Source organism: Bombyx mori, chromosome 18 (assembly GCF_030269925.1).
Source record: "Bombyx mori chromosome 18, ASM3026992v2".
Classification (NCBI taxonomy): Eukaryota; Metazoa; Arthropoda; class Insecta; order Lepidoptera; family Bombycidae; genus Bombyx; species Bombyx mori.
This window is the reverse complement of record NC_085124.1, coordinates 9,215,613-9,239,061: the sequence shown is the minus strand read 5'-3', so window position 1 is coordinate 9,239,061 and position 23,449 is coordinate 9,215,613. Positions and strand designations below refer to the sequence as shown.

At 35.5% G+C, this 23,449-nt stretch overlaps 1 protein-coding gene across 7 annotated transcripts; it reads right to left on the bottom strand.

The window, feature by feature from the left end:
• Positions 1-444: 444 nt before the first annotated feature.
• On the bottom strand, positions 445-20,297 carry LOC101740289 (histone acetyltransferase Tip60). 7 transcript variants are annotated; one of them, XM_004928241.5, is made up of 13 exons: positions 20,165-20,297; positions 19,966-20,092; positions 19,323-19,475; positions 18,763-18,897; positions 17,899-18,050; positions 17,233-17,436; positions 15,451-15,534; positions 13,659-13,860; positions 12,825-12,947; positions 11,729-11,891; positions 5,458-5,566; positions 4,643-4,746; positions 445-555 (listed from the first exon to the last, which is right to left on the bottom strand). In XM_004928241.5, the coding sequence occupies exons 1-13, from the start codon at positions 20,207-20,209 to the stop codon at positions 552-554; spliced, it is 1,605 nt and encodes a 534-aa protein (XP_004928298.1). In that variant the 5' UTR covers positions 20,210-20,297; the 3' UTR covers positions 445-551. The 7 variants fall into 7 exon arrangements, with proteins under 7 accessions (XP_004928298.1, XP_021205022.1, XP_062529685.1 ...); XM_021349347.3 differs by having other exon boundaries at positions 4,643-4,734; XM_062673701.1 differs by having other exon boundaries at positions 4,643-4,734; positions 19,347-19,475; positions 20,165-20,287.
• Between the last annotated feature and the right edge of the window lie 3,152 nt (positions 20,298-23,449).

The window sequence follows — 23,449 nt, the reverse complement described above, 5'->3', positions numbered from 1 at the left end:
GGTCAAGTTAGTTTCTGTTGTACACAGCATTCCCTAGTACAAGATAAATTGTATTTAAGTATGAAAAATGAAGAGAAGCATAATATTACATACGGCAAAACAAGTTTCTCTTCATTCACGTGCACCAAGTTGCTGCACGCCCACCATTTTTTTGTTTGGCTAGCTACTAGAGCGTGCTTTTTATTCTGAAAGCTACATTTTTAGTTGTTTTTTATTTTGAAAGCTACATTTTAGTTGGCAATGTCTGCTTTTTATTTGTTGCATGTCCAACGTAAATTACGTATATATTATTTAAAAAAAAAACTTTTTTCGATTTATTTATTATGATAAATATATTTTATTAACTGGACTACATAAATGCCATCACGAAATTGATATTTATTAAAGGCATATTTACTGACGAAAATATAGTGACGTTTTGGAAATTATTTAAAAAAAAATCCATGAAGATTAAGGTCCTGTTTATTAAACAGAAAGTTATCGGATACAAATACAATTAATTGAATAATTCAGTATCTTCTGTTACATTCCGATGATTGAAGTGTGTATCTTCACCTAAAATAAAACAGTTAATTAATCGCATGGTAAACATAATTATGTTTAATCTTCAAACATTATGTGCCAGGAAGCAGTCAGATTAGAATGTCATGATAAAATGTGATTGGATCTGTACAGATTATGCTGTTTATATGAAAATTAGTTAGGTTACGTCCGCCGTTACGTGTAGCCTGTGTTATTCTGTCAAACCTCTATATCAATGCGGAGTTGGAATAATTCGATGTTAAACAAATACAACATAAACATTATATAAAATTTATATTCGTAATAATAAAAAAGGCGCGTCGATGAATAATTTACGAAATTCGATACTTTCACCACGTCTCGAACAAAGCTATAGATAGCAACATGCCTTCGTTACGACATTCACTTGAGTGAAATTGTGGGACTACAGCTAGTATATACCTAGGCGGCACTGAAAATTTCGGGAATTAACGAAGTGACACAACATTACTATTTAAAAATGTATTTATTGCTTTTCGAAGTATTCTCCGCGAAATTTGGCACTTCTTTCCATACGATGGAACCAATCATTGAAGCAACCATTCCATTCGGAAGTTGGGGTCTCCAAAATGGCCGTTTTGTAGGCGTCCACAGCTTCTTCAGGTGGTAAAAATCTCTGTCCACGCAATTTATTCTTTATTTTAGGGAAAGTATAGAAATCATTAGGGCTTAGGTCGGGGCTGTACGGCGGATGGTCTAATAATTCTATGTTTTCTTGCGCTAAAAACTCTTTTGTTCTGTGCGCGGTGTGAGAACTCGCATTGTCGTGATGGAGGATGATGCAGCGATTGCAGTTCTCTTTACGGAGTTCAGAAACGACCTGTGGCAAACAAATGCTAGCATACCATTCTGCATTAACCGTTCATTGTCCCTCAAGAGGAATAGTCGTAACATGGCCGTAACATGGAGACAAACGTGGCCACCATTTTTTTTGTGAACGAACAATTTTTGTTGGCTTTAACTAATTTTCGAACACCCAAACTCGTGACTGGTTTTTTGTTTTGGGTTCGTACGCGTATATCCAGGATTCGTCACCTGACACAATGTTGTATACGGCATTTGAGGATCCTGCGTGGAATCTTTCGAGAGTTCTGACGCACCAAGTAACGCGAGCCGCTTTTTGCTCTTCACAGAGCGAATGCGGTATCCATCGGGAAAACAACTTTTTTACACCTAATTGTTCATGCAAGATTATTTGTATTTGACTCATGCCAATGTCTAAAGTTGCCTGAATTTCGCGGTATGTCACATGTCGATCTTCCTCAATCAGCTTACGCACAGCTTCAACGTTTTCTTGGGTGCAGTTTTTGGACGACCTTGACGGGGATCATCACTGAGCTTGATACGTCCACGTTGAAACTCAGCAAACCAGCGATAAATTGTGGTTTTGGATGGGGCTTCATCACCAAATGCAGAAATCATCCGGTCAAGACACTGTTTTTGTGTTAAACCACTTCGAAAGTCATAATAAATCATCGCCCTTGAATTTTCTCGAGTCAATTCCATTTTCTCAACGACTAAACAAGTTTGACAAAACCTCGTGACAAAACTGAGAATCTTTTTTTAAATAAATAAATGGTATTCGATTTTTAAAACCAAGGAGTTTTCAATTAAAAAATTTTTAATATGACAGGAACAGTGGAAATATTCCATTCCCGATACTTTTAGTGCAGCCCTCGTACATATCATAGTTCTGGGTCTAGGGAGGGACTTCGGTTCTGTGTGTTTTAATCCGTATGTTCCATGGGGAGTGCTCAGAGAAACTGTTTGAGTTGATCTCATCATCTCACTTTTACCATAGCACCGCCTGCCACCGGAGCAGAGCACATCCACGCTACCTAGAACCGCTGCGGTCATTCACAGTACGTTTACAGAGATCTTTTCTGCCACGTACCATCCGATTGTCATGTACTTCCTTCCTAGGTGCTTTCTGAGTCAAAAGACGTTTGCAAAGAGTACAGCGGTTTCGCTGGCATTTTAGACGACCATAAGCAACAGTAACCATTAACCAACAAGTGGGTCGTATGTTCTGCAACCATAATGGCATTAAAAATATTATCTACCGTCTTACGTTTAGACTTAAAGAGTTAGGGTACGATTGGTACAATTGAGAGTTCGCCTTCTGTCTCAAGGTGGATGGCGGCAACGGTGTTGTGAGGTTTTGACGTCTATTGACCCCGGAAACCGTTTCAGACCGCTTCGTTGTACCTAATATATGTATGTACCTTCCCTTAGAAACTTTATTATCCCATTGCACCACTATATTTCTATTTTCAATACATACTTAAGTTTATTTATTTATTATTCAATTTAATTAATCACGATTCGAACGTTGAGTATTAATAAGTATGTGTACAAAGTTTTAGGATTTGACCGCCCGTATTTTTGTGATTTCAAAATCAAAAAAATCTTAACGATATTCTATTTATTTATGTATTTTGCGTCGTAAATCCACCAGCCCATATAAGTTTAGAGTATGTTTGACAAAATAACACTTAAAGATTATGCTTCCCTTTGTTAATTATTAACGAACATTTGATACAAGTCAATGATTGTTTTAAGCGTTGTGATCGTTAAAAATTACACCTTACGTTCTATGCAATAGGGTAGTTGACTGATCTTTTGTTTATTAACGGGTTTTTTCCCTATCTATGCTGATAAGATCGGGGGTTATACCAGCAGAAAAGGTAGACGAACTCACGGGGCTCAGCCCGGCAAATTTTCTAACACTAGTCCTAGCAAGGGCAGTAATACGCTGAATCTACCACCGGATCGAAATCGCGACTCACTGAAAAGGTCCGGCGTAAAACTCAGTGGGCTGTCTGTGGGTTAAACTCTTAGTCGTGTTTGACGGATTCAACGATATCGGTGACCGGTACTTGAAATGCCTAAAGGCACCGATCTTAGCCTGCCGAAAAGTGGATTTGGATGACCCGAAGTGACGTGTTTACGGCGACGGCGACTGTTTACCGTTTGGTCCGCAGGGTCAGGTATGTTAACGGTTCACGGCAAGGAGATCGAGAAAAAGAAATGCATCACCATTTAAAAAAAAAACTTCCTTGGCACTATGGAACCATTTGTATCCTACGCTATAATAAAAACCCAAAAATTGGACTGATATTATTTACGCTATTGTACTACTTACGCTTATTATATTGTATATTATTATTGTTATTGAAATCTACAAAATTAGACGGATTAAAAAAAAACCTACATTATTGTTCGTTTTATTTGTTTAAAACAACATGCCTCTAAGGGTTAAATAAAAGCAATTAAGATAAGGAACAAAAAAAAAAAACCGATCATACAGATTTATTTCAGTTGAGAGATAGTCTGAATTCCACCTACCGGACTGTTGAACACATGTAACGCCATATCACATGTGACGTCATATCTTTCGATAGTGCTCTCTCTGTCTAGCATTCAATTAAAAAGCTTACAACCACTACTATACTACTAAACATCATTTCCTTAGTTACAAGCTGGATTTATACGAAACATTTATAAAAATCAGTCATCTAGCCTATTACTAAAACAAAAAACAAAAAAAAATTAACTCATAATGAACTACGAATCTACACAAGACAAAGTGAAACAAAAAAAAAAATTCGTGCAAACATGTTAAGATGTGTCATGAGAGTCCCAAGCAATGTTAGTATCGAGCCATTAAAAAAACAATATTATTATTAGTTAGATACAAAATGAACGGGTTGCATACGTGTCGAAGCTTGAGTTAGATAGCTCTCGTCTCCATTATTATCACTTCAAACACTGTGACAAAAAGAAAAAAATAAACATCAGAATATATAGTCAAAAAGGAATGGCGAATAATAAATCCATAATTGATACATAATTTACAAAGATTATCAAAAATTATGCAATCATCGATTTAAATGAAAATATTAAAATATAATTGGAGGATATAAAAATATAAAATATAACTGTGTGTGTTAAATAAAATAATAAAGAATATATAAGTAGATAATTCAAATGATAAACAATAACACACATTCACAGATTTATTTCTACGATCCGAAATTACTAAGGTTGGTTATATTATTTTTTATTTAAATCAACTTACCATTTCGCCCGTTTAGACCAATCTTTTGGAGTCCAGTGTAAACATTTTGGATCGATTCTTAGCATACGTTTTTCCATTGCTTTCTCGTGTTGCTGAAGAGTTTCCTAATTATTGATAAGAAATATCAGATCATGGGAGTACTTTTCTTTTTACACTTAAATGGAGAAAACGTTGCTTTCGGAAATATAAAGAAAAATATATTTTTTCCCATTATGTGTATACATATTTATATTTTTTAAATAACTAATCTATATCCGATATTAAGTTGAGTTATAATAACGATAAAATTAACGTGATTTTTAAACTATTGCATAGCTTTTATCGCGGGCTTTGAGCGCGGCGACCGAATCAAGAAATTTCGTAACGAAAATAAAACCTGACACTCCCCACTCCGCCTGCCATGTAGCTCGCGTTCAACACATTCACGTTGCGCTTGTGCAGTATTTGTGAATAAGCGCGCGGCGTGACGTCGCACTGGATGCGCATCATTAAAAGTCTGCCCATCTCTCTCTCGCGCGGTTTAGCTTATGAGTGTGAAGGGGACAATTAATGTTTTGCTTTTGTTAATGTTTATAAATATAGCGTGTTCTTATTTTATTATTGTTTTAATATTAAATTATTATTGTCTAATTATAACTGCATAAGTTGATAAAAAATGCTATGCAATAGCTTTACCGCGGCAGTCCCCGAGTGCCACACGTGTTTTTATTATTATTAAATAAACTACTCGATTCTTCATTAAGTTGAAATCAAATTTTAACGTTGTTTCCATTTAAGTGAGTCATAAATAATTATCAATTAACGGTATAGATAACCTGGTTGACCGAGATAATGTACTGTCCCTTGTAGTAGTTGATGAGGTTCAAATTCTGCAATGTACTGATCACGTCCTCCTTCTTAATGCTAGTCAGTTCGCAAATTTCACTAAAACAAACATTTTATGTAAGACGCAAATAAAATTTCTCTTGTGGTTTAATTTTCAAGACGTCGTGGCCTAAATGATAAGACGTCCGATGATGCATACGTATCTAGTGATGCAACGGTGTTCCAATCCCGCAGGCGGGTACCAATTCTTCTAATGAAATACGTGCTTAACAAATGTTCACGCGATTGACTTCCATGGTGAAGGAATAACATCGTATAATAAAAACAAACCCGCAAAATTATAATTTGCGTAATTACTGGTGGTAGGACTTCTTGTGAGTCTGCACGGGTAGGTACTACCACCCTGCCTATTTCTGCCGTGAAGCAGTAATGCGTTTAGGTTTGAGGGATGGGGCAGTTGTTGTAACTATATTGAGACCTTAGAACTCATATCTCAAGGTGGGTGACGGCGTTTACGTTGTAGATGTAGGGTTCCGCTAACCACTTAAAATCAGGTTGGCAGTGAGCTCGTCCACCCATCTAAGCAATAAAAAAACTGTTCTATTTATATATTATACCGACGGGTGAAAGGCTATTTGGTTTAAGCGACATTTCGCTTAATACGCGACATACGCGTTTCATTTTGGTATTACCATCAACAGTTAAATGTTTTTAACTGTGAAACAATACAATCACGCCATCATCGCCGAAACAATAAAAAAGCGGCACAAACACATTACATATAAACTACTAGCTGTACCCGTCCGCTTCGCTGGGAATTTAAAATTAACATTATTATTTCTCACCCCCACAAAGATTCTCATCATTAACGCTGCCGCAACTGGTGTAAGGAGTCGAACATATTGGATTTCTCTTGGCAAATTATTACACAAAAGTACGGGCACCATTTTATTAGCAGAGCGGAAGGGAAGTGAAGTGACATAGATTCATTTTGTAATAACACATTATAGACTAACTAAACTAAATTATAGACTAACATATATAGCCACAGAGTAGTGCACAAATCCTAAATTATACTCAACACACCCCCTCAATTTATAGAAGTTTACAACTGCTTAAATTGTTCAAACAAAATATAAGTTTAATGAATTACAAATTTTGTTAACTGTCCACTCTGTGCATTACTAACACTATTTATCATAAATACCCTTTTTTTCTTTTTCTTTCAATATTAGTTACATTAAAATATTTACTAAATTAACAGTTATCTAGTTAATTCTCTTAAGATAATAATAATGCTAAACAATTAAATATGTATAACATATGCATAGCTTTTCTAATACAATATTTAAACTAAATTCAACTTGCTACAAAAATAATTATGTTTTTGAATAGTTAAAGATTTTGTAAATATATCAGAGATATTTTCATTTGTAGGCACATATGAGATTGACACTATTTTCTTATAAATTAAATCTTTAATGTAGTGATATTTTATTTCAATATGTATAGAAGCTTTAGTATTCATCTGATTTTGTATCAATTTTATTGTACTCTGATTGTCAATCAATAAATGAGCTGAAATGATACTAGTACTAAATATGTCAGAAAGTATTCCTTTGATGTGAATAAGTTCACTCATTGAGTGTGCTCCAGCCACATACTCAGCTTCAGCTGTTGACAGGGCGGTACATGTTTGCTTTCTAGAGAACCAAGTTATTAAGTTCTGGCCTTGATATATAGCACAGCCACTTGTGCTCTTACGGTCTGTTCTATCTGCTGCCCAGTCAGCGTCTGAGTAGGCTATAAGTTTTGTGTACTCTTCGGTCTTCCTATAAATCAGTCCCTGATGCGAGGTTCCTTTAAGATAACGTAACACTCTCTTACTTGCTGTCCATAATTCTTGTGTGGGTTTATCTAAGAATCTGCTTAAGAATGATACAGCATAAGCAATATCCGGTCGACTATTCACAGCAATGTACAACAAAGATCCTATTAATTCCTTGAAGGGTACTTCAATTATATCTGATGGTGATGGAATGTTTACATTAAAATTAATTTCCATTGGAGTCTTGCTTGATTTGCAATCTTGCATGTGATATTTCTCCAGAAGTCTTTTAATTATTTCTGTTTGTCTTATTTCCAAGCTGTCTTCTGTTCTTGTTACTTCCAATCCTAAATATTGATGTACTTCTCCTAAGTTTTTTACTTTAAATTCCTTTTCTAATTCCTTTATCATCTCATTGCTATTTCCAAGGTATAAAATATCATCCACATACAGTAATATCCAAATTTTTCCTTTTCCATATAAACATAAATCATGCTGTGATTGTACAAACCCTTTCTGAGTGACAAAATTATGAAATCTTTGGTTCCCGCATTTAGGTGCTTCTTTTAATCCATACAAAGCCCTTTTCAGTTTTAAAACTTTTCCTTCACTAATTTCCATTCCTTTGGGACATTTTATATAGACATTGTCGTTTAATTTTCCATTTAAGAAGGCTGTTGGTACGTCCAATTGCTTTAATGACAAATCCAGTTGAACTGCTAAACTCATCATTAATCTGATAGTTGACAATTTGGCTACCGGAGCATAATGATTATCATTGTTCTGTTGCTGAAAACCTTTCGCTACTAATCGAGCTCTCTTGGTTCCATTTTGTTTTGTTCTGAATACCCATTTTGTGTCTATTGCTTTACTTCCCATTGGTAATGTAGCTTCTTCCCATGTCTCTAATTTCACTTGTGAATTTAATTCTGTCTTTATTGCTTTTTCCCAGTCTTTGTCATGAATTGCATCTTCAAATTCTTGTGGGTCTCCCGATAAAAGACAGTATGCTATATTTAGATCATATTCTTCTAAGTTTCTTGGTTTGCGAATTTCTCTTCCTGATCTTGTTATATATTTCTGTATATTTATTCTACCTTTTTTATTCAATTTTTCATTTTCTTCTTCATCATCTTGATTATTCTTTGATACTTCTTTATTTGTTTTATCAGGTATTCTATCATGTTGCATGTTTTCATCATTCTCATTAGGTATTCTTGTCTCTTGGTCAGCTTCTGTGTCCTTCTCAGTATCTTCATTTTGTATTAATTCATCTTCATAGTATGTTTCTCCTTTTATGTTATGCTTTTCTTCAGTTTCCTTGTAGTTTAATTGAGTTTCATCAATTCTGACATCTCTTGACACTATCACTTTATTACTTGTAGGGTCCCATAGACGATATCCATTTGGGCGATATCCTACGAGTCTCATTTCTTTAGCTCTTTGTAAAAGTTTATCTTGTTTTGGTATGATATGAACCCATGATTTTGATCCAAATATCCTAAGTCTTGTTAAGTCTTTGTTTCCAAACATTTTCTCTGCTGGGGTTTGAAAGTTGATAGCAGATGATGGACATCTGTTGGTTTGATAGACAGCACATCGCACCGCTTCACCCCATAAGGTTTTTGGTAAACCAGATTCAATTAATAAAGTCCGAGCTCTGTTATAAATATTTCTGTTCATGCGTTCTGAAACTCCGTTTGACTGTGGGCTATAAGGCAAAGTAAACTGTTGAACAATTCCCTTATCTTTGCAAAATTTATTTAGTTTTTCATTTTTAAACTCACCACCATTATCACTTCTGATTTTCTTGACTTTACATTCTATTTGTCTTTCCATTCTATTAACATATTCTATGAGCCTATCCGTTGCCTCACTTTTTCTTTGTAATAAGTATACCTCACAGAAATGTGTGTAATCATCTATAATTGTATGAAAATATACCTCATTTGTAAGTGTAGGAATATTTATTGGTCCTGATATATCTGTGTGTATGAGTTCTCCTATATACTTTGATCTCGGCCTGGGTGTTGTAGAGAATGGTAATCTTGTTGATTTTCCTTCTACACATATTCCACATGGTTTTTCTGAGATAGGTAATTTCAATAATTTTAAGTGTTTTCTATTAGCATGTCCTAACCTTTTGTGCCATAGATCTTTATCATTATTTATCGAATAACATTTTTCTAAGTTTAATGTAAGATTGATTGCATACAGACTATTAAGCATGGTACCATAAATTATGTTATTTCCTTTAGCAATTGATACAGAATTTTTATGAAATCTGACAGAATTTCCCTTCTCTAACAATTTTTTAACAGATAATAAGTTGTGGGATAGCCCCTTGACAAGTAGTGCTTCTATTTTAATAGGTAAGTTATTATATTTTACATTTAAAATCCCTTTTTTACTTGAAAACAAATATTGACCATTAGCAACATAAATCTTAGTTTTAGTTTCTAAATATTCAATGTTTGACATGTACTTTTCATAACTATCAATGACTAAATTTTGAGATGCTCCTGAATCAATAATAAACTTAATGTCCTCATTATACACATCAACAGATAGTACCTTTTCACTGGCAACAAAAGAAAATGGATTTCTCTCACTTATAGCACTTTTTCCTTGTTGGAGTATGGTGTCCCTTGATGATCCCCTCGATTGTCCTCTCACGTTGCCTCTGGGATTGCTTCGGTTAAAGCCTCTGCCGTTACCTGGATTGAAGTCTCTGCCGTTGCCTCGATAGAAGTCTCTAGTGTTACTTCCGTTGAAATATCCGACGTTGCCCATTTTGCCTCGATGCTGTCCTCTCATTAAGTGTCCAGTTCTGCACTGTATAGCTTTGTGACCAGTTTTACCACATTTAAAGCAACTGAGGAAGCTGTGTGCATCCTGTGATTCCATTGAATTATTTTGGTTTTTTAGTTCTGCATCTAACAATTTGCTTTTGACATACTCTGTTGTAAGTTCCACATTAGTAGTTTCTAAGGCGGCAATTGTAGTATTGTAGCTGTCAGGCATAGTCAGTAGTAAGTGGCACACCTTGTCTTGTTCATTTACTGTGCTTCCAGTTTCTTCTAATTGTCTTATTAACATATCAAAATTGTTGAAGTGGTCGCTCAGTTCGACACTGGGGTCACATTTTAAGGTTAATAATTTCTTCCTGACGTATAACGCAGATAACGTACTTTTTCTTTTGAATATTTTTCGTAAGTTTTCGATCATCTCTTTTGCACTCGTAGCGCTTCTGACGTATTCCAAGTGTTTGTCTGAGAGGCAGTTGACTATCAAACTTCTAGCTTTTGCGTCTTTCTTTTTGAATTTTTCTGACTTCAATATTTCCTCTGTTATGCCATCTTCAATTGCTTCTTTGCATTCCTTTTCCTCTAGGATGCATGATATTCGAAATATCCACGTGCTGAAATTAGTTCCAGTAAACTCTGGAAGTAATTTTCTTGAAGCGTCGTCCACCATTTTAGTTCCAGGTAATTTTCTTGTATTTTTTGTCTTCCTCTCGACTTTTCGCTTTTATTGTTACTATTATATTTCTTCTTCGTTAAATCAATTCTTCTAAACTCCAAGTGGCGGTCGTTGCGCAGTGGAAGCGTATTGGATTTCTCTTGGCAAATTATTACACAAAAGTACGGGCACCATTTTATTAGCAGAGCGGAAGGGAAGTGAAGTGACATAGATTCATTTTGTAATAACACATTATAGACTAACTAAACTAAATTATAGACTAACATATATAGCCACAGAGTAGTGCACAAATCCTAAAATATACTCAACAGAACACTCATATAAATATTAGCCTATCCATTAAGTACATATATTTTCTACATGGATACCAAGTTTCAAGTCAATCGGACGCATGGTTCAGTAGTTATAACGGAACGTCCGTAAAAAACAATTTAGATTTATATATTAGTGTAGATAGATTCATGACACCTACTACAGCTATTGTTAACGCATTTTTAATCTTGAAGTTATTAGCGATTTTAATCTGACGGTATTACGTCACAATTTCGACTGATTATCACCGTGACGAATTCGTATGTATTGTCTACTTTTGATAACTTTGATTGTATCATTAGGGGTTACTATACAAGGGGATTCCGGTGTCCGAATCGTTTTTTTTAACTTCTTGTATAACTAAACCAAAAATCTTAGTTTACTGTTGCTGAAGTAATAATACGTGTAGTCATTTTTAACTAACTAGGAGATGTATGGAAATGGTAGTGCAAGGTAGAGGAGGAAGAGGTCGACCGAAGAATACATGGATGAAGTGTGTGAATGACGATATGAGAGAGAGAGGAGTGAGTGTTGAGATGACAGCTGATAGAAGAGAATAGAAGTGAAAAATTAGCTGTGGCCGACCCCACCTAGTGAGGTAAGGTGGAGAAAAAGAAGAAGAGAATTTATAAACTTACTTTATGGTAATTACCGGTTTTTCATTATCGCCTACAGGTTTGATGTGCAATAATATATCGAGTATGGTTTGAGCCCAATAACTTCTGTATGATAACAGTCCTAGGTCCGACAGCGGTTTCTCCGGAGAGCCCGTTTTACCTTCGAACTTTGACAATTCGTAACCTGAAAGAAACCACTTCGCTAATTATTTTGTAAACAAAATATTTATAACTAACTGATCCGGCAGACTTCGTTAATGCCTCAGTCGACAAATACAAGACCTAAACTTTTGTATGAAATGAACTTAAAACAAACGAAAAGGAATCCGTCCCACGGCGGACACATCACAGGAAAAACAAAATTGTTATCTTTATTTAATTCCGAGAATTTTCATATTTATCTACCTTTTAAACCTTCTGTGGACTTCCACAAATAATTCAAGACCAAAATTAGCCAAATCGGTCCAGTCGTTCTCGAGTTTTAGCAAGATTAACGAACAGCAATTCATTTTTATATATAGAGATTACAATTATAATATAGTACATTGCACGGTGCACATACTATTTTTTCTCCTACCAGGTCGAAAGTTCGTGGAGTATTGAGCCGGGGTCCAGGGGGGAAGCCCTGGCCGGGGGTAGGGGGGTAGAGCCCCCCCCATACTCATAAAAAAACAATTTAACTGTTTTTTAATTTTTAAATAAACTACTACTAATTGAATAAGAACTGTCTAATGAACTCATCTTTGTTTAATACTTCGCTATTAAATTTTATTGCCTTTTGTTTATTTCACTTTTACACTAAACACAATATTGCAATTTATTATATTACCCGAGCACAAAATGGTGGAGCATTTTAGGTGCGTGAGAGCAGACGTAGACACTAACGTGCATGCGCACTTGTACCCAGGGAGGATAATTTTTTTTTCCGTGTACAGCGGGAGGAAAACCGATCTTTCGGCGTAGGTAGGAGAAAAAATAATTATTATCGTACGGACCGATATTAGGAGATTTAGAGTTGATATTTTCATTTTAATTTGGATGTCTTTATACTATGTATATGAGATATCATATGCGTTATTAATTAAATTATTATTTTTTTATGCAAATTATTACTCACTAAATTCTATGAGTAATTTTCCATAGCCCTTTCTTTGGTACGGAGGCAGTGTCAGTATACATGCTACGTTGTAGTCTTCCGTGCTTTCTTTTTCCTTCGAAAAATATCCCACTATATGGAATCCTGAGAAGACAAAAAAAAACATTTGAGTCAAAAAATTGTGAACTATTTCAAAGTAACTGATTACTACGATCAATTAAGTTAACAAGTATACTCGTCTAATCCTGAAAATAAAAGCATGAGGGATTCTTAAAGTTTATTTACAAAGCAAAAATAGTATCAATAATATCGCTTTACTTCCATGAATTAAGAATATCCAACCGTTTGTTTGGCTCTGATTTCAATTGTAGGAATTTGCGATAGACAAGTTGGCGGGCAGTTTGATGTTGAGCTATTATCACCAGAGCCAAAATCTTACAATGCGCCCTATGACCAGTAAGTTTCGATACGTCGGTATAGTTCACACCAGACATACCGGCCATTTGTCGATGAATCTCTTTGTTACCTTTTATGACGACAACTAGATTTCAAGCTTTATAAAAAAAGACTTTTCTTTTTCCTACCCAAGCTGATAGCCTTGAGAGGTTAAGTCAGCGTAACTTAACAAGTAGGTGAGCTCATGAGGCTCAAACCTGACGATGTTGCTAGCACGAACCCTAGCAAGAGCCGTGCTTCGCAGAATCTACCACCGGATCGGAAACGCGACCCACTGAGACGATCCGGCGAGAAACTCAGTGGGCTGTGTCTGTGGATTAATTTATTTGCCGAGCCCTTAGTCGACAGGTTCGACGAGAACGAAAAACACTAATTAAAAGTGTATAACAAAATAATTACCTCTGGAATCGAATTCGGTCATGACGTAAAACAAGAAAGGGTCTGTATCGTAGTACAAGGTTTTGTGGTCCAGAAATAATTTAGCTAAGAGACACAAGTTCTGCGCGTAGCATTTGTTCTTGCGTCCGTCTATCTCGAAGAACGATATGCTTCCCTTGCGGTAAATCTCGTTGCCCGGCGGATGTTTTAGTTTGCATTTGATCTGGAAATAAGAATTACATCTATATATTAATACGTGGAGCAAAAACCTTATACCCATTTTTACGAAAATTGCGCGGACGGAGGAGTATGAAATTTTCCACATTTATAAGAGAATATAGAGTAGGAGTGAAGAATAATACTTTTTTTTTTAATTATGCATAATACATTAAATCAATAAATAAAAACGTTACACACACTACCATGCATTTGACACAACACATACGTATAAAATATATACTCTGTTTTATTGTCATTTGTCAAACTTTTGTTAATGTTTAAAATCTGTGGTCAACTTGAGAATAGATATATATATAACTATACTGAAACCGTAGAACTTATATCTCAAGGTGGGTGGCGCATTTACGTTGTAGATGTCCATGGGCTCCAGTAACCACTTAACATCAGGTGGGCTGTGAGCTCGTCCACCCATCTAAGCAATAAAATAATAAAAAGATTAATATTCTTTGCCTTTAATATTTATCTATAGTGTAGTTTTGGCGAAATATGTGATTATATTATAGAAGTTTAATGTGTTTGACAATAGAACCATAATAATGTTTAAATATACAATTTCAATTAATTATAGTCGAAATTTCGACTACCACTAATATTCACAAGTACGTAAAATGTAAGTTTTCAGTTTTTTTACAATGTAGCTAAATGCTCGTCTTGAAACACGAGTTTCAAGTCTCAGTTCTTTCTATAGTACAATAAACTACCCCACCCTTCAAGCCCTTCAAGGGTGATGGTAACTATTTACGTGCGGACTTACAACACGCCCTTCCATCAGTAATTGCGAAAATAATTTATTTGCGCGTTTGTTTTTTTTTATATTACACGCTGTTATTCCTTCATCGTGCAACATGCAACATCATGCATTTGTGAACATTTGTTAATTTATTTAAATAAAAAATAGAAAAATTGTTATCTGCCTGGGGGATTCGAACACCGGTACTGTCGCATCGTTCGATATAAAATGCACTGGACGTTTTATCCTCTAGGCCACGATGACTTCAGAAGACTTATTTAATTAAAAGTTTAAGGCTTCGTCAAACAGAACTCTAAACGCGTAATTAGCGCGCGTCAGAGCGCTAAACTGACGCCGCGCTATGACGCCGAGATGTGTTGTACTACTATGGTAACATACCGTCAAACAGAGCCCCAGCGCTATAAGTACGCAGCGCTCTGTCGCGGCGTTAGGACGTTTGACGTCAGGCATTGTAATTTTTTACAAATTTTATTTTGGCGTCTGAGTGAATGTGTATTAAAATACTAGATAATGCCCGAAAAAAATATATAAATAGTTAGAAAATACCCATGCTTATACAATGCCACATCTGAATTACTCGATTTCTTAATACTTTTAAATTTTCTCACTGCTATCGAAAGGCACTATGATTTGGCGAATGCGTTGCGTCAAGGAGCGTTGGACTCATCTAGTCAATTTGTGTGACATGAAAAGAGCGCGACGTTTAGTACGCGTTCTGTTTGACGAAGGCTTTAAAGTTCCTTAAGAAGCCCGATGCCGGTAATACACTTTAATATATACAATATGATTAATCGTTATTAAAACGACACACAAGTTTCTTACCAAGTGTCTTTCGAGGCATTTTTTGCTTTTCCTATATTTCAAACAGAACTCACAGATGTATATGCAAGGGAGATTCACCATTTCCTGAAAGTATAATTTTAATTCATTATTAAATGTCTAGTTTAAATTTAATGCCACTATTTATTAACATAGTTTTATTACCGCTGATAAAATAAATAGTCATTGAGAATTCGATAGCACTAATAAAAGTATTTTGAGCTGCTTTAATATATTATTATATCTAAAGATGACTAAGCTCGAAAAGAGTTTTTATTGCTCCAGTTCAGTGGTTCTCAACCATCGGATCGTGGTGTACCAAGTATGTCGCAAGATTTACAAATATGACAATTTTATCTAAGGTTACCCAAAGGAATTGCATCTCTGCGGTATATATGACGGAGATATATAATTGTCTACTACATATTAACTTTACAACTTTGTTTAGTAGATTATTAATATTTAATTTAATAAATATGTATATGTTACCGGAAATGTATGAAATCAAGGAATTGTATACAAATCCTAGGAAATGTGTACAATTCCGATACTATTTAGGAAATGTATAAAATATTGTTTGAAAAACTATTTAATGCATAGATATCCTAGGAAATGTATAAATTTCCTCGGAATTGTATATAATTCCAATATCGTATTAGGAAATGTATAAAGTAAATGCTTTCTGTAATAAAACGCGTTGTTAATAATATTTTTTTAATATAACACTTACTGAGACAATCGGGTAACAGTCATACCGTAAAATAATAATAATATGTTCATATTATCTTACTAATTAAAACTTCTAAAATCAACTATCTATTAACTTTTAACGTATCACAAAATCAACTTATATTTATTCTTATAAAATCAAATTTTCATTTGGCAAGTAATCAGTCTGATAATTAAATAATTATAAATGTCAAAGTATAAAAGTAAATCTTTATATGATAATACTTTGTCAGTCCATATAGCTATTTATTTTTGCAGGGTAAGCTCGAGTGGCATTTGGAAGTACATAATACTTTATTTTTAAAACACAGACATCTTGATGTAGCACAGTTTTTCTTGCAAAGGCACTTCTTAAGTCCCTGGAAGGTTCCAGTGGATTGCAAGTTGGCAACTGACCGTAGTGCAAGACTCGTCCCGCTGTCCCCGCATACCCACCAATATCTTAAATGTTTTACATTTCCGATTGCTATTTAGGAAATGTATAGATTTCCTAGGAAATGTGTAATGTGTAAGTATAATATAATTTATTTCACACATTTCCGTGCGATTTTAGGAATTACATACATTTCCTAAGAATTGTATACAATGACGGATTACATACATTTCCGTTAACATATATAAATATACCTACAACTATTATTTATGGCTATGGAATGAGCTCCCTTCCACGGTTTTTTTTCCGAGCGCTATGACATGTCCTTCAAACGAGGCTTGTGGAGAGTATTAAGCGATAGGCAGCGGCTCGGCTCTGCCCCTGGCATTGCTGAAGTCCATGGGCGACGGTAACCACTCACCATCATGTGGGCCGTGTGCTCGTCTGCCTACAAGGGCAATAAAAAAAAAAAACTATGCATTTAAATATGTGAAGTGCTAAAAAAGGTTGAAAGCCGCTGCTCTAGTCCAACAGACAATTACGGCACACCTGGTCTTCTTGAAGCCCACAGAGGTCAACAGTGAAAAACAGACTTCTCTATAAAATGCATAATATTTAAAACCGATAGCGATTAATTAACAAATATTTAAAGCCGATAGCGATTAATTAACAATGCATTTCACCTGGGGGTATGGCGCGAAGTACCAAGGTCGTATCCTGTGCCGTCCCAGTTCTATCATCTCGATGTTCTTCATCCGCGTGACGAGATCGTCGTGTCCGTGCGCGACCAGACTGCCGGACTGTCGCGGGCGCGCCGTCGGCGTCGCCGTGCCGCTGGCCGTCGCGTCCGCTTCACCTTCTTGTGACGGCTCCGAATGTAAACTGACCTATATGAGACAAACATTACCTCTGATAGTGTCGTGGCGTGCAACCTCTTTGACAGGACATAAGACCTACAACGACTAGACATAGACAAAGAAGTCGTCGTGGCCTAAAGGTTATAAGACGTCCGGTGCATTCGTGTTGAGCGATGCACCTGTGTTCGAATCCCGCAGGCGGGTACCAATTTTTCTGATGATAATTCGTACTCAACAAATGTTCACGATTGACTTCCACGATGGAGGAATAACATCGTGTAATAAAAGTGAAACCCGCAAAATTATAATTTGTAGGGTGGTGCAGCCATTGTAACTATACTGAGATCTTAGAACTTATATTTCAAGGTGGGTGGCGCATTTACGTTGTAGATGTCTATTGGCTTCAGTAACCACTTAACACCAGGTGGGCTGTGAGCTCGTCCACCCATCTAAGCAATAAATAAATAAAAAATATTAATATTGATATTTTACGTCATTATCCAAAGAGGGCGGTTTGCGTTTTCTGTTCATCTTTTTCTGTAAGGCTGCTGCGAGGACAGCTCCTCCATTGACCAGTGACGAAGAATCATTTACCAGAGTCGGACTGGCGGGTCGGGACACCAACTGTCTTGGTTCAACCACAGCTGTGCAGAAAACCGGGAATGTAGTATTTTAAATTAAGAGTGATTTGACACAATACTGCAGCATTTCACATTAATAGGGCTTCACGTCAATAGAATTACAATATTTCTTTCAATAAATAAACGCCAAAATTAAACAATTGCTTCATTATAATTGCTATTTTTAAAGTATAATCTGTCGTTTTTTACTGTAGTTATGAATAATTTACTGTTTTCTATGTCACGGATGACTCGTCATACACAGTTAAGACATTAAGGTATAAAAGTAGCCTTAATTATATTTACGACTGGCGAAAACCGAAGAAAATACTAAATTGCTTAGTTGTCACATTAATTGGTAATAATTACTAACATGATCATTATATGTTAATCAAATATTACCATGACAGAAAATATTCATATTCAATATATGGACTATGGTATTACTGGTTCTCACAACTGAGCTTCAAACGTGCTTATAAGGGAACAAGAAACTATTATTATTTCTAAGCTTACAACTTGATGGCTACTAAGCTGTTGACATGTTGAATAATATGTTGGTAACTAAACAATCATTTGGAATAACATCAATGATGCTCACATTATACATACCAGTAGCTACTACTGCTACTGTTTAAAAGTACAAAAAATAAATTTATTGTTTTAAGAATAAAAGCATGACATATCTACCTAAATAAAAGCATATTACACAAAATAAATTATTATGGTACATTACCAAGTGCATTTTTTTGTGCGGAACCATTGAGTGCATTGCTAAAATGGGCCTTTTCATGTGTTTTGGGTTGGGTCAGTTGATTTGTTATAGTTCTAGCATTACTAGACTTCTGATTCTCATTGCAGACTGTGTCATCTGCAGACAAAATTTTGTTTTTATTGCCAATTGGTTGATCATGGATGTTTGGTAACACAAACTAACCTACACTTGGCACGAGACATTGTACTGGGCAAAACAAAGAATCATACAGTAACAAAATAAAAGTACAAATATATTCTACTATATTAATTATAGCATTCAAGACAACATCAACTAAAGCTAGAATTATAACACATTAAAGTTTGGACTCTATTTGTTTTACTGCTTTTATCCAGTCCAACATGAACTGTCGGGTGGAGGAAAAATAGCAAGTAATAGTAGAGAGTAATAGTAGAGTAATATAAATCATGCAATTTATTACCAAATCCCATTCTTTATCTGTGAAGTTGAACTTTGAATTGTTTAAAATTAAGTGAAATGACCATAACAATTAATTAAGCTCTAAAAACAAAGACACATACTAATAAAAGTAGGCATAACGCCACCTCCTGATCCAATGAGTGTTTTCTTTGGAGTAGTTGTACCACCTGTTGCTGTTCCATCCCGTCGAGGGAATTGGACTTTACGAGTGTCCAACCAAGATTCACCCACCCATTCATCGAGACGTTTATTAACTGAAAAATTTTTTATGTTTAAGTCTAATTTCAAAAAAATTAAGCACTTCATGAAAAACAGGAGAAAATCTTTTTATTCTGTTAGTACATACGTATGCAAGCTTACAAGACACCCTATCACAAGTGTTCTTTGCTTTTTCTGCTACTAAATTGGATTTTAGTCCATTTACCACCCTTTGGTTTTTTAAATTAAGATCTCAATTAGACATGTGCCTTTGTAGAACATTTTTAAGTATCCTTTAAGTTCAATCTACTAGATTGTTTATCAATTACACATATGATAACAAGCTCACATTAGTTATAAATTTATAAAATGTCTCAACATAGGTAAGTAGCTTTATTTTAGAAATTTCCCATATATATAACAAAACTAAAGCTTATAGATATAGGTAATTAGCTGCTAATCTAGCATCACAGTCAATTTCTTATCAATGTTACACACAATTTTTCCAAAATGAATAACAAACATACCCGTTCATTATTTACTCACAATCAACATAATGCACGTAAAATCCTCTTTGGCCCTGAACTTCTTTAATACTTATAATTTCGGCGAGTGGCCAGTCGTCTCCTCCTTGCATACGAACAGGAAGACGGCATCCCTCAACAAGCGATGACTAAAACAAAAAGATGATAAATTAATCTCACGGTATTATATCACATATATATTCTAAATAAGCGGAAATCACCGTTGAATCACAAAATGTTGTCAATTCATCATCATTTTCGTTCATTTTAAAATAATAATATTATTTTTTCACAAAAATAGCTATTTGCTTTGAATGCTTAGCTGTCATTGCTGTCAATATCAAAGTAATCAGATTGCAGTCAATCTGACATTAAATAGGCAAAGGGAATATTATTCATAAGTGATTAGTCTAGTAGGTAACGAAAATTGAAATGTAATAAATATTGAGAGTTCAAGCGTCTACCGATTATGTATTATTTAGCGCTTACGTAAATCTGCAGATACCAATCATTGATATGTTTTTTTAGCTATTTCGTAATGCATATATGGGCGAATGTGCTCGTGAGTCACAGCTTACCTTGTCTCAAATAGTTACCGGAACACAAATATATAATAGCAATGTAAAAAGTGTAATGGAACGAAATGAAATTATATCAATTCACTAATTCCTTACTTTGCTTTGGATCATTTGTATCGCATTCGGCTCAAAAGGTTGAACTACTCATTGTGTAAAAGAAGTGATTCTGTTTTGCTGGTTTTGACCTAGCGGAGTATCTCGGGAGTATTAACGGCCCTATCCAAGCGGGAGGGATTAGAGAACCGCTGGTCGTCTTGACAAACGTCAAACTGATGAGCCGTGATGTGAGGCACCGAGAAGAGATGCGCCGTTGGGTTGTTGAGTAAAAGCAGGTTTTGTTAATTTCCTCGTGCGCTAAAACTGGATTACATGATTTTTTGAGAATCAAATCTTATTTGATTCTCAAAAAATCTTAATACACACGAATAAGATAGAAATTAAGCCATAGAGTAATGGAACCCTTCAATCGCGTGATCGAAGATCAGAGTGTCTCGAATGGCTTATAGATGTTGTCATTGGCGACATGGGCACGTGGAGAAAGTCTAGGCTTTCTACTAGGCAGTATTAAAACCCTAATAATTTTGTCTAGCAGTCTGTGGTGAACCCCGCTAGAGGAAATAATTACATTTGTAAACTTTTCGCGGGTTCCATTTAATTTTTTACACGTTGTCATTCTTTTAACGCAGAAGTTGCTTATGAACATGTGTTAGAAGCAAATTTTATTTTATTTTGTTCTGAAGATGTTGTCGAGAGCAACTTTGGATAAGTTATAGATAGACTTTTCGCTCCATTAACTCCTCGCTCCATAGACACCAATAACAAAAATCGTTTTTTTATGTTTGAGAAATAGCTGTTGGAAGTCTATCCAGTTTCACCAGGACACGTGGGCGAGCAAAGGTTCAGCCAGGAGAGGTGGGAATAAGCACGTTTAGCTGGGCTGTGAGCCGTAGCCCGTGGATTGGGTAGCCCTGTCGAGATCGTAGGCTAACTCAGTTAACTTCAAAGGAAAAACTAACCTTGTTTTATACACATTATTATTTAACGTGTTCTTACCAAGAATGAACATTTACCTAATGAGTTCCCGATAGGTATGTCCTGTTGCAAGCGCCTTGATCACGAGTAGACTGAAGACTGCGGGTAAAATGTTAGGAGCAGAACTGTCCACATTCTTTATAGTCTGTGTTTGGATCTACTGGAACTCAATGATCACCCTGACCAAATACCTTCATAACCACATGTACCGAGCGATAAATCCTTTAGACGATGAACTCAAAACTTTCATTTCATGTGAATCAAACACTTGAAAAATAAGTACCAGCTCAGTATCAGACTACTCTATTTTCTCTCTGTTACAGAGACAAATAATGATAGCCCGTAAATTCATATTCATTTAACTGCCTATGCTATCAGTTGACAGCATTTCATTGAATTGTAGGATGAAGTCTGTGGAGAAGGATACTGTCGATTCTTGTTGAGCTTTAGAAAAATGGCTTTGTTGCTCCATCCAAATGCTACTTTACAATGTAATATCTATGTATGTATTTTGCAGTCACGAAATTAGGCAATAACGTTGTACCACCATATTTAGGCTTGATCTATGCCGTCTCGAATAATGAAAGGAAAATTTTTGGAAAAACACATTAAGCAACGTGATTATGAATTTTTTTTCGGCATCAGAAGGTATGACGGAATAATAATTTTTTTAGGAGGATCCTCCTTTTTAGGAGGATCAGCTCTATTAGTTCTTTGAAAAGCTTATACGAAAGACGCTGTAGAATAAGTATAGAAGCCTAGACTTTCTCCACGTGCCCATGTCGCCAATGACAACATCTATAAGCCGTTCGAGACACTCTGATCTTCGATCACGCAATTGAAGGGTTCTATGGAACCATTTTGAAATAATTAGTAGTTGAGATCCCTAACCCAAAGGTCACACCAAGGTTCACGTTTAATCTTCGTTGTTCCTGATCTTAAGAAACGCTTAATGAAATTATCAACATTCTAATTAGTAATTATAGGTAATTGGCTTATTGTAATCCGAATTTAGACAGAATACAACATGTATTGTCAATCACTCTGACTGAAACATAAGTCTCAGGCACTATTACTTTCAGCCGTAAAATCAATGCCCAAAAGATTTATAATGCTTAACGAAAACCAACCGCCTTATTAAACAAAATGGATGTCAACTAAACAACATTGTCGTGGTGTGCATCCTCTTTGACTGGACATATGACCCACAATGATTATAAGCCATAGACTAAGGCGGAGACTTGACGCTTGACGAACTTTTCTAGACTAAAGAAGACGACAGGAAAAAGGAAAAAAACGAGAAAAGTAAAAAACTTAATACCCTAATAGACGACACACGAACGACCCCGTTCAAACATCTTTTAATTGAAATCCGTTCTATATGTCCGCCGGTATAAGTAAACAAGGCTCACCAGACATTCTATTTTCGTATATGCCGTCATATTTCGATGACGGATATTCACAAGCCCTCGGGCTACGTTCGTGTTGTGCCTGCTGCCCGGGAGCTACCCAATCAGACCTCATTGTTTGCAGGACATAGTCCATCGGTCTAGGCTATGTTCGTTTCAAAAAGATAAACAAACATGATGTCGTTTAGGTTATTCCTAATTCAAAACAAGATACCCTCAATTTTGTTTTTTTATTTGGGTTCAGACAATACGAGTATAACAATATATTTTAAAAGTTAGTTCTAAAAATCTGCTACAGTTTTTAATCTTTTAGGATATTGGGTTTTTGTGTCGAAGCTGTCTTGAAAGGGTTTTATTGCATAGTCAAGCTAACGACACCGTTCAGGTAGTTTGAAAAAACGTTCCAAATTCAATTGTTCCAAGCTCTCGCGTCCGATAATAAAAAGTATACCTTGACTTCGTACTGTATACTACACCTAGCTTTGAT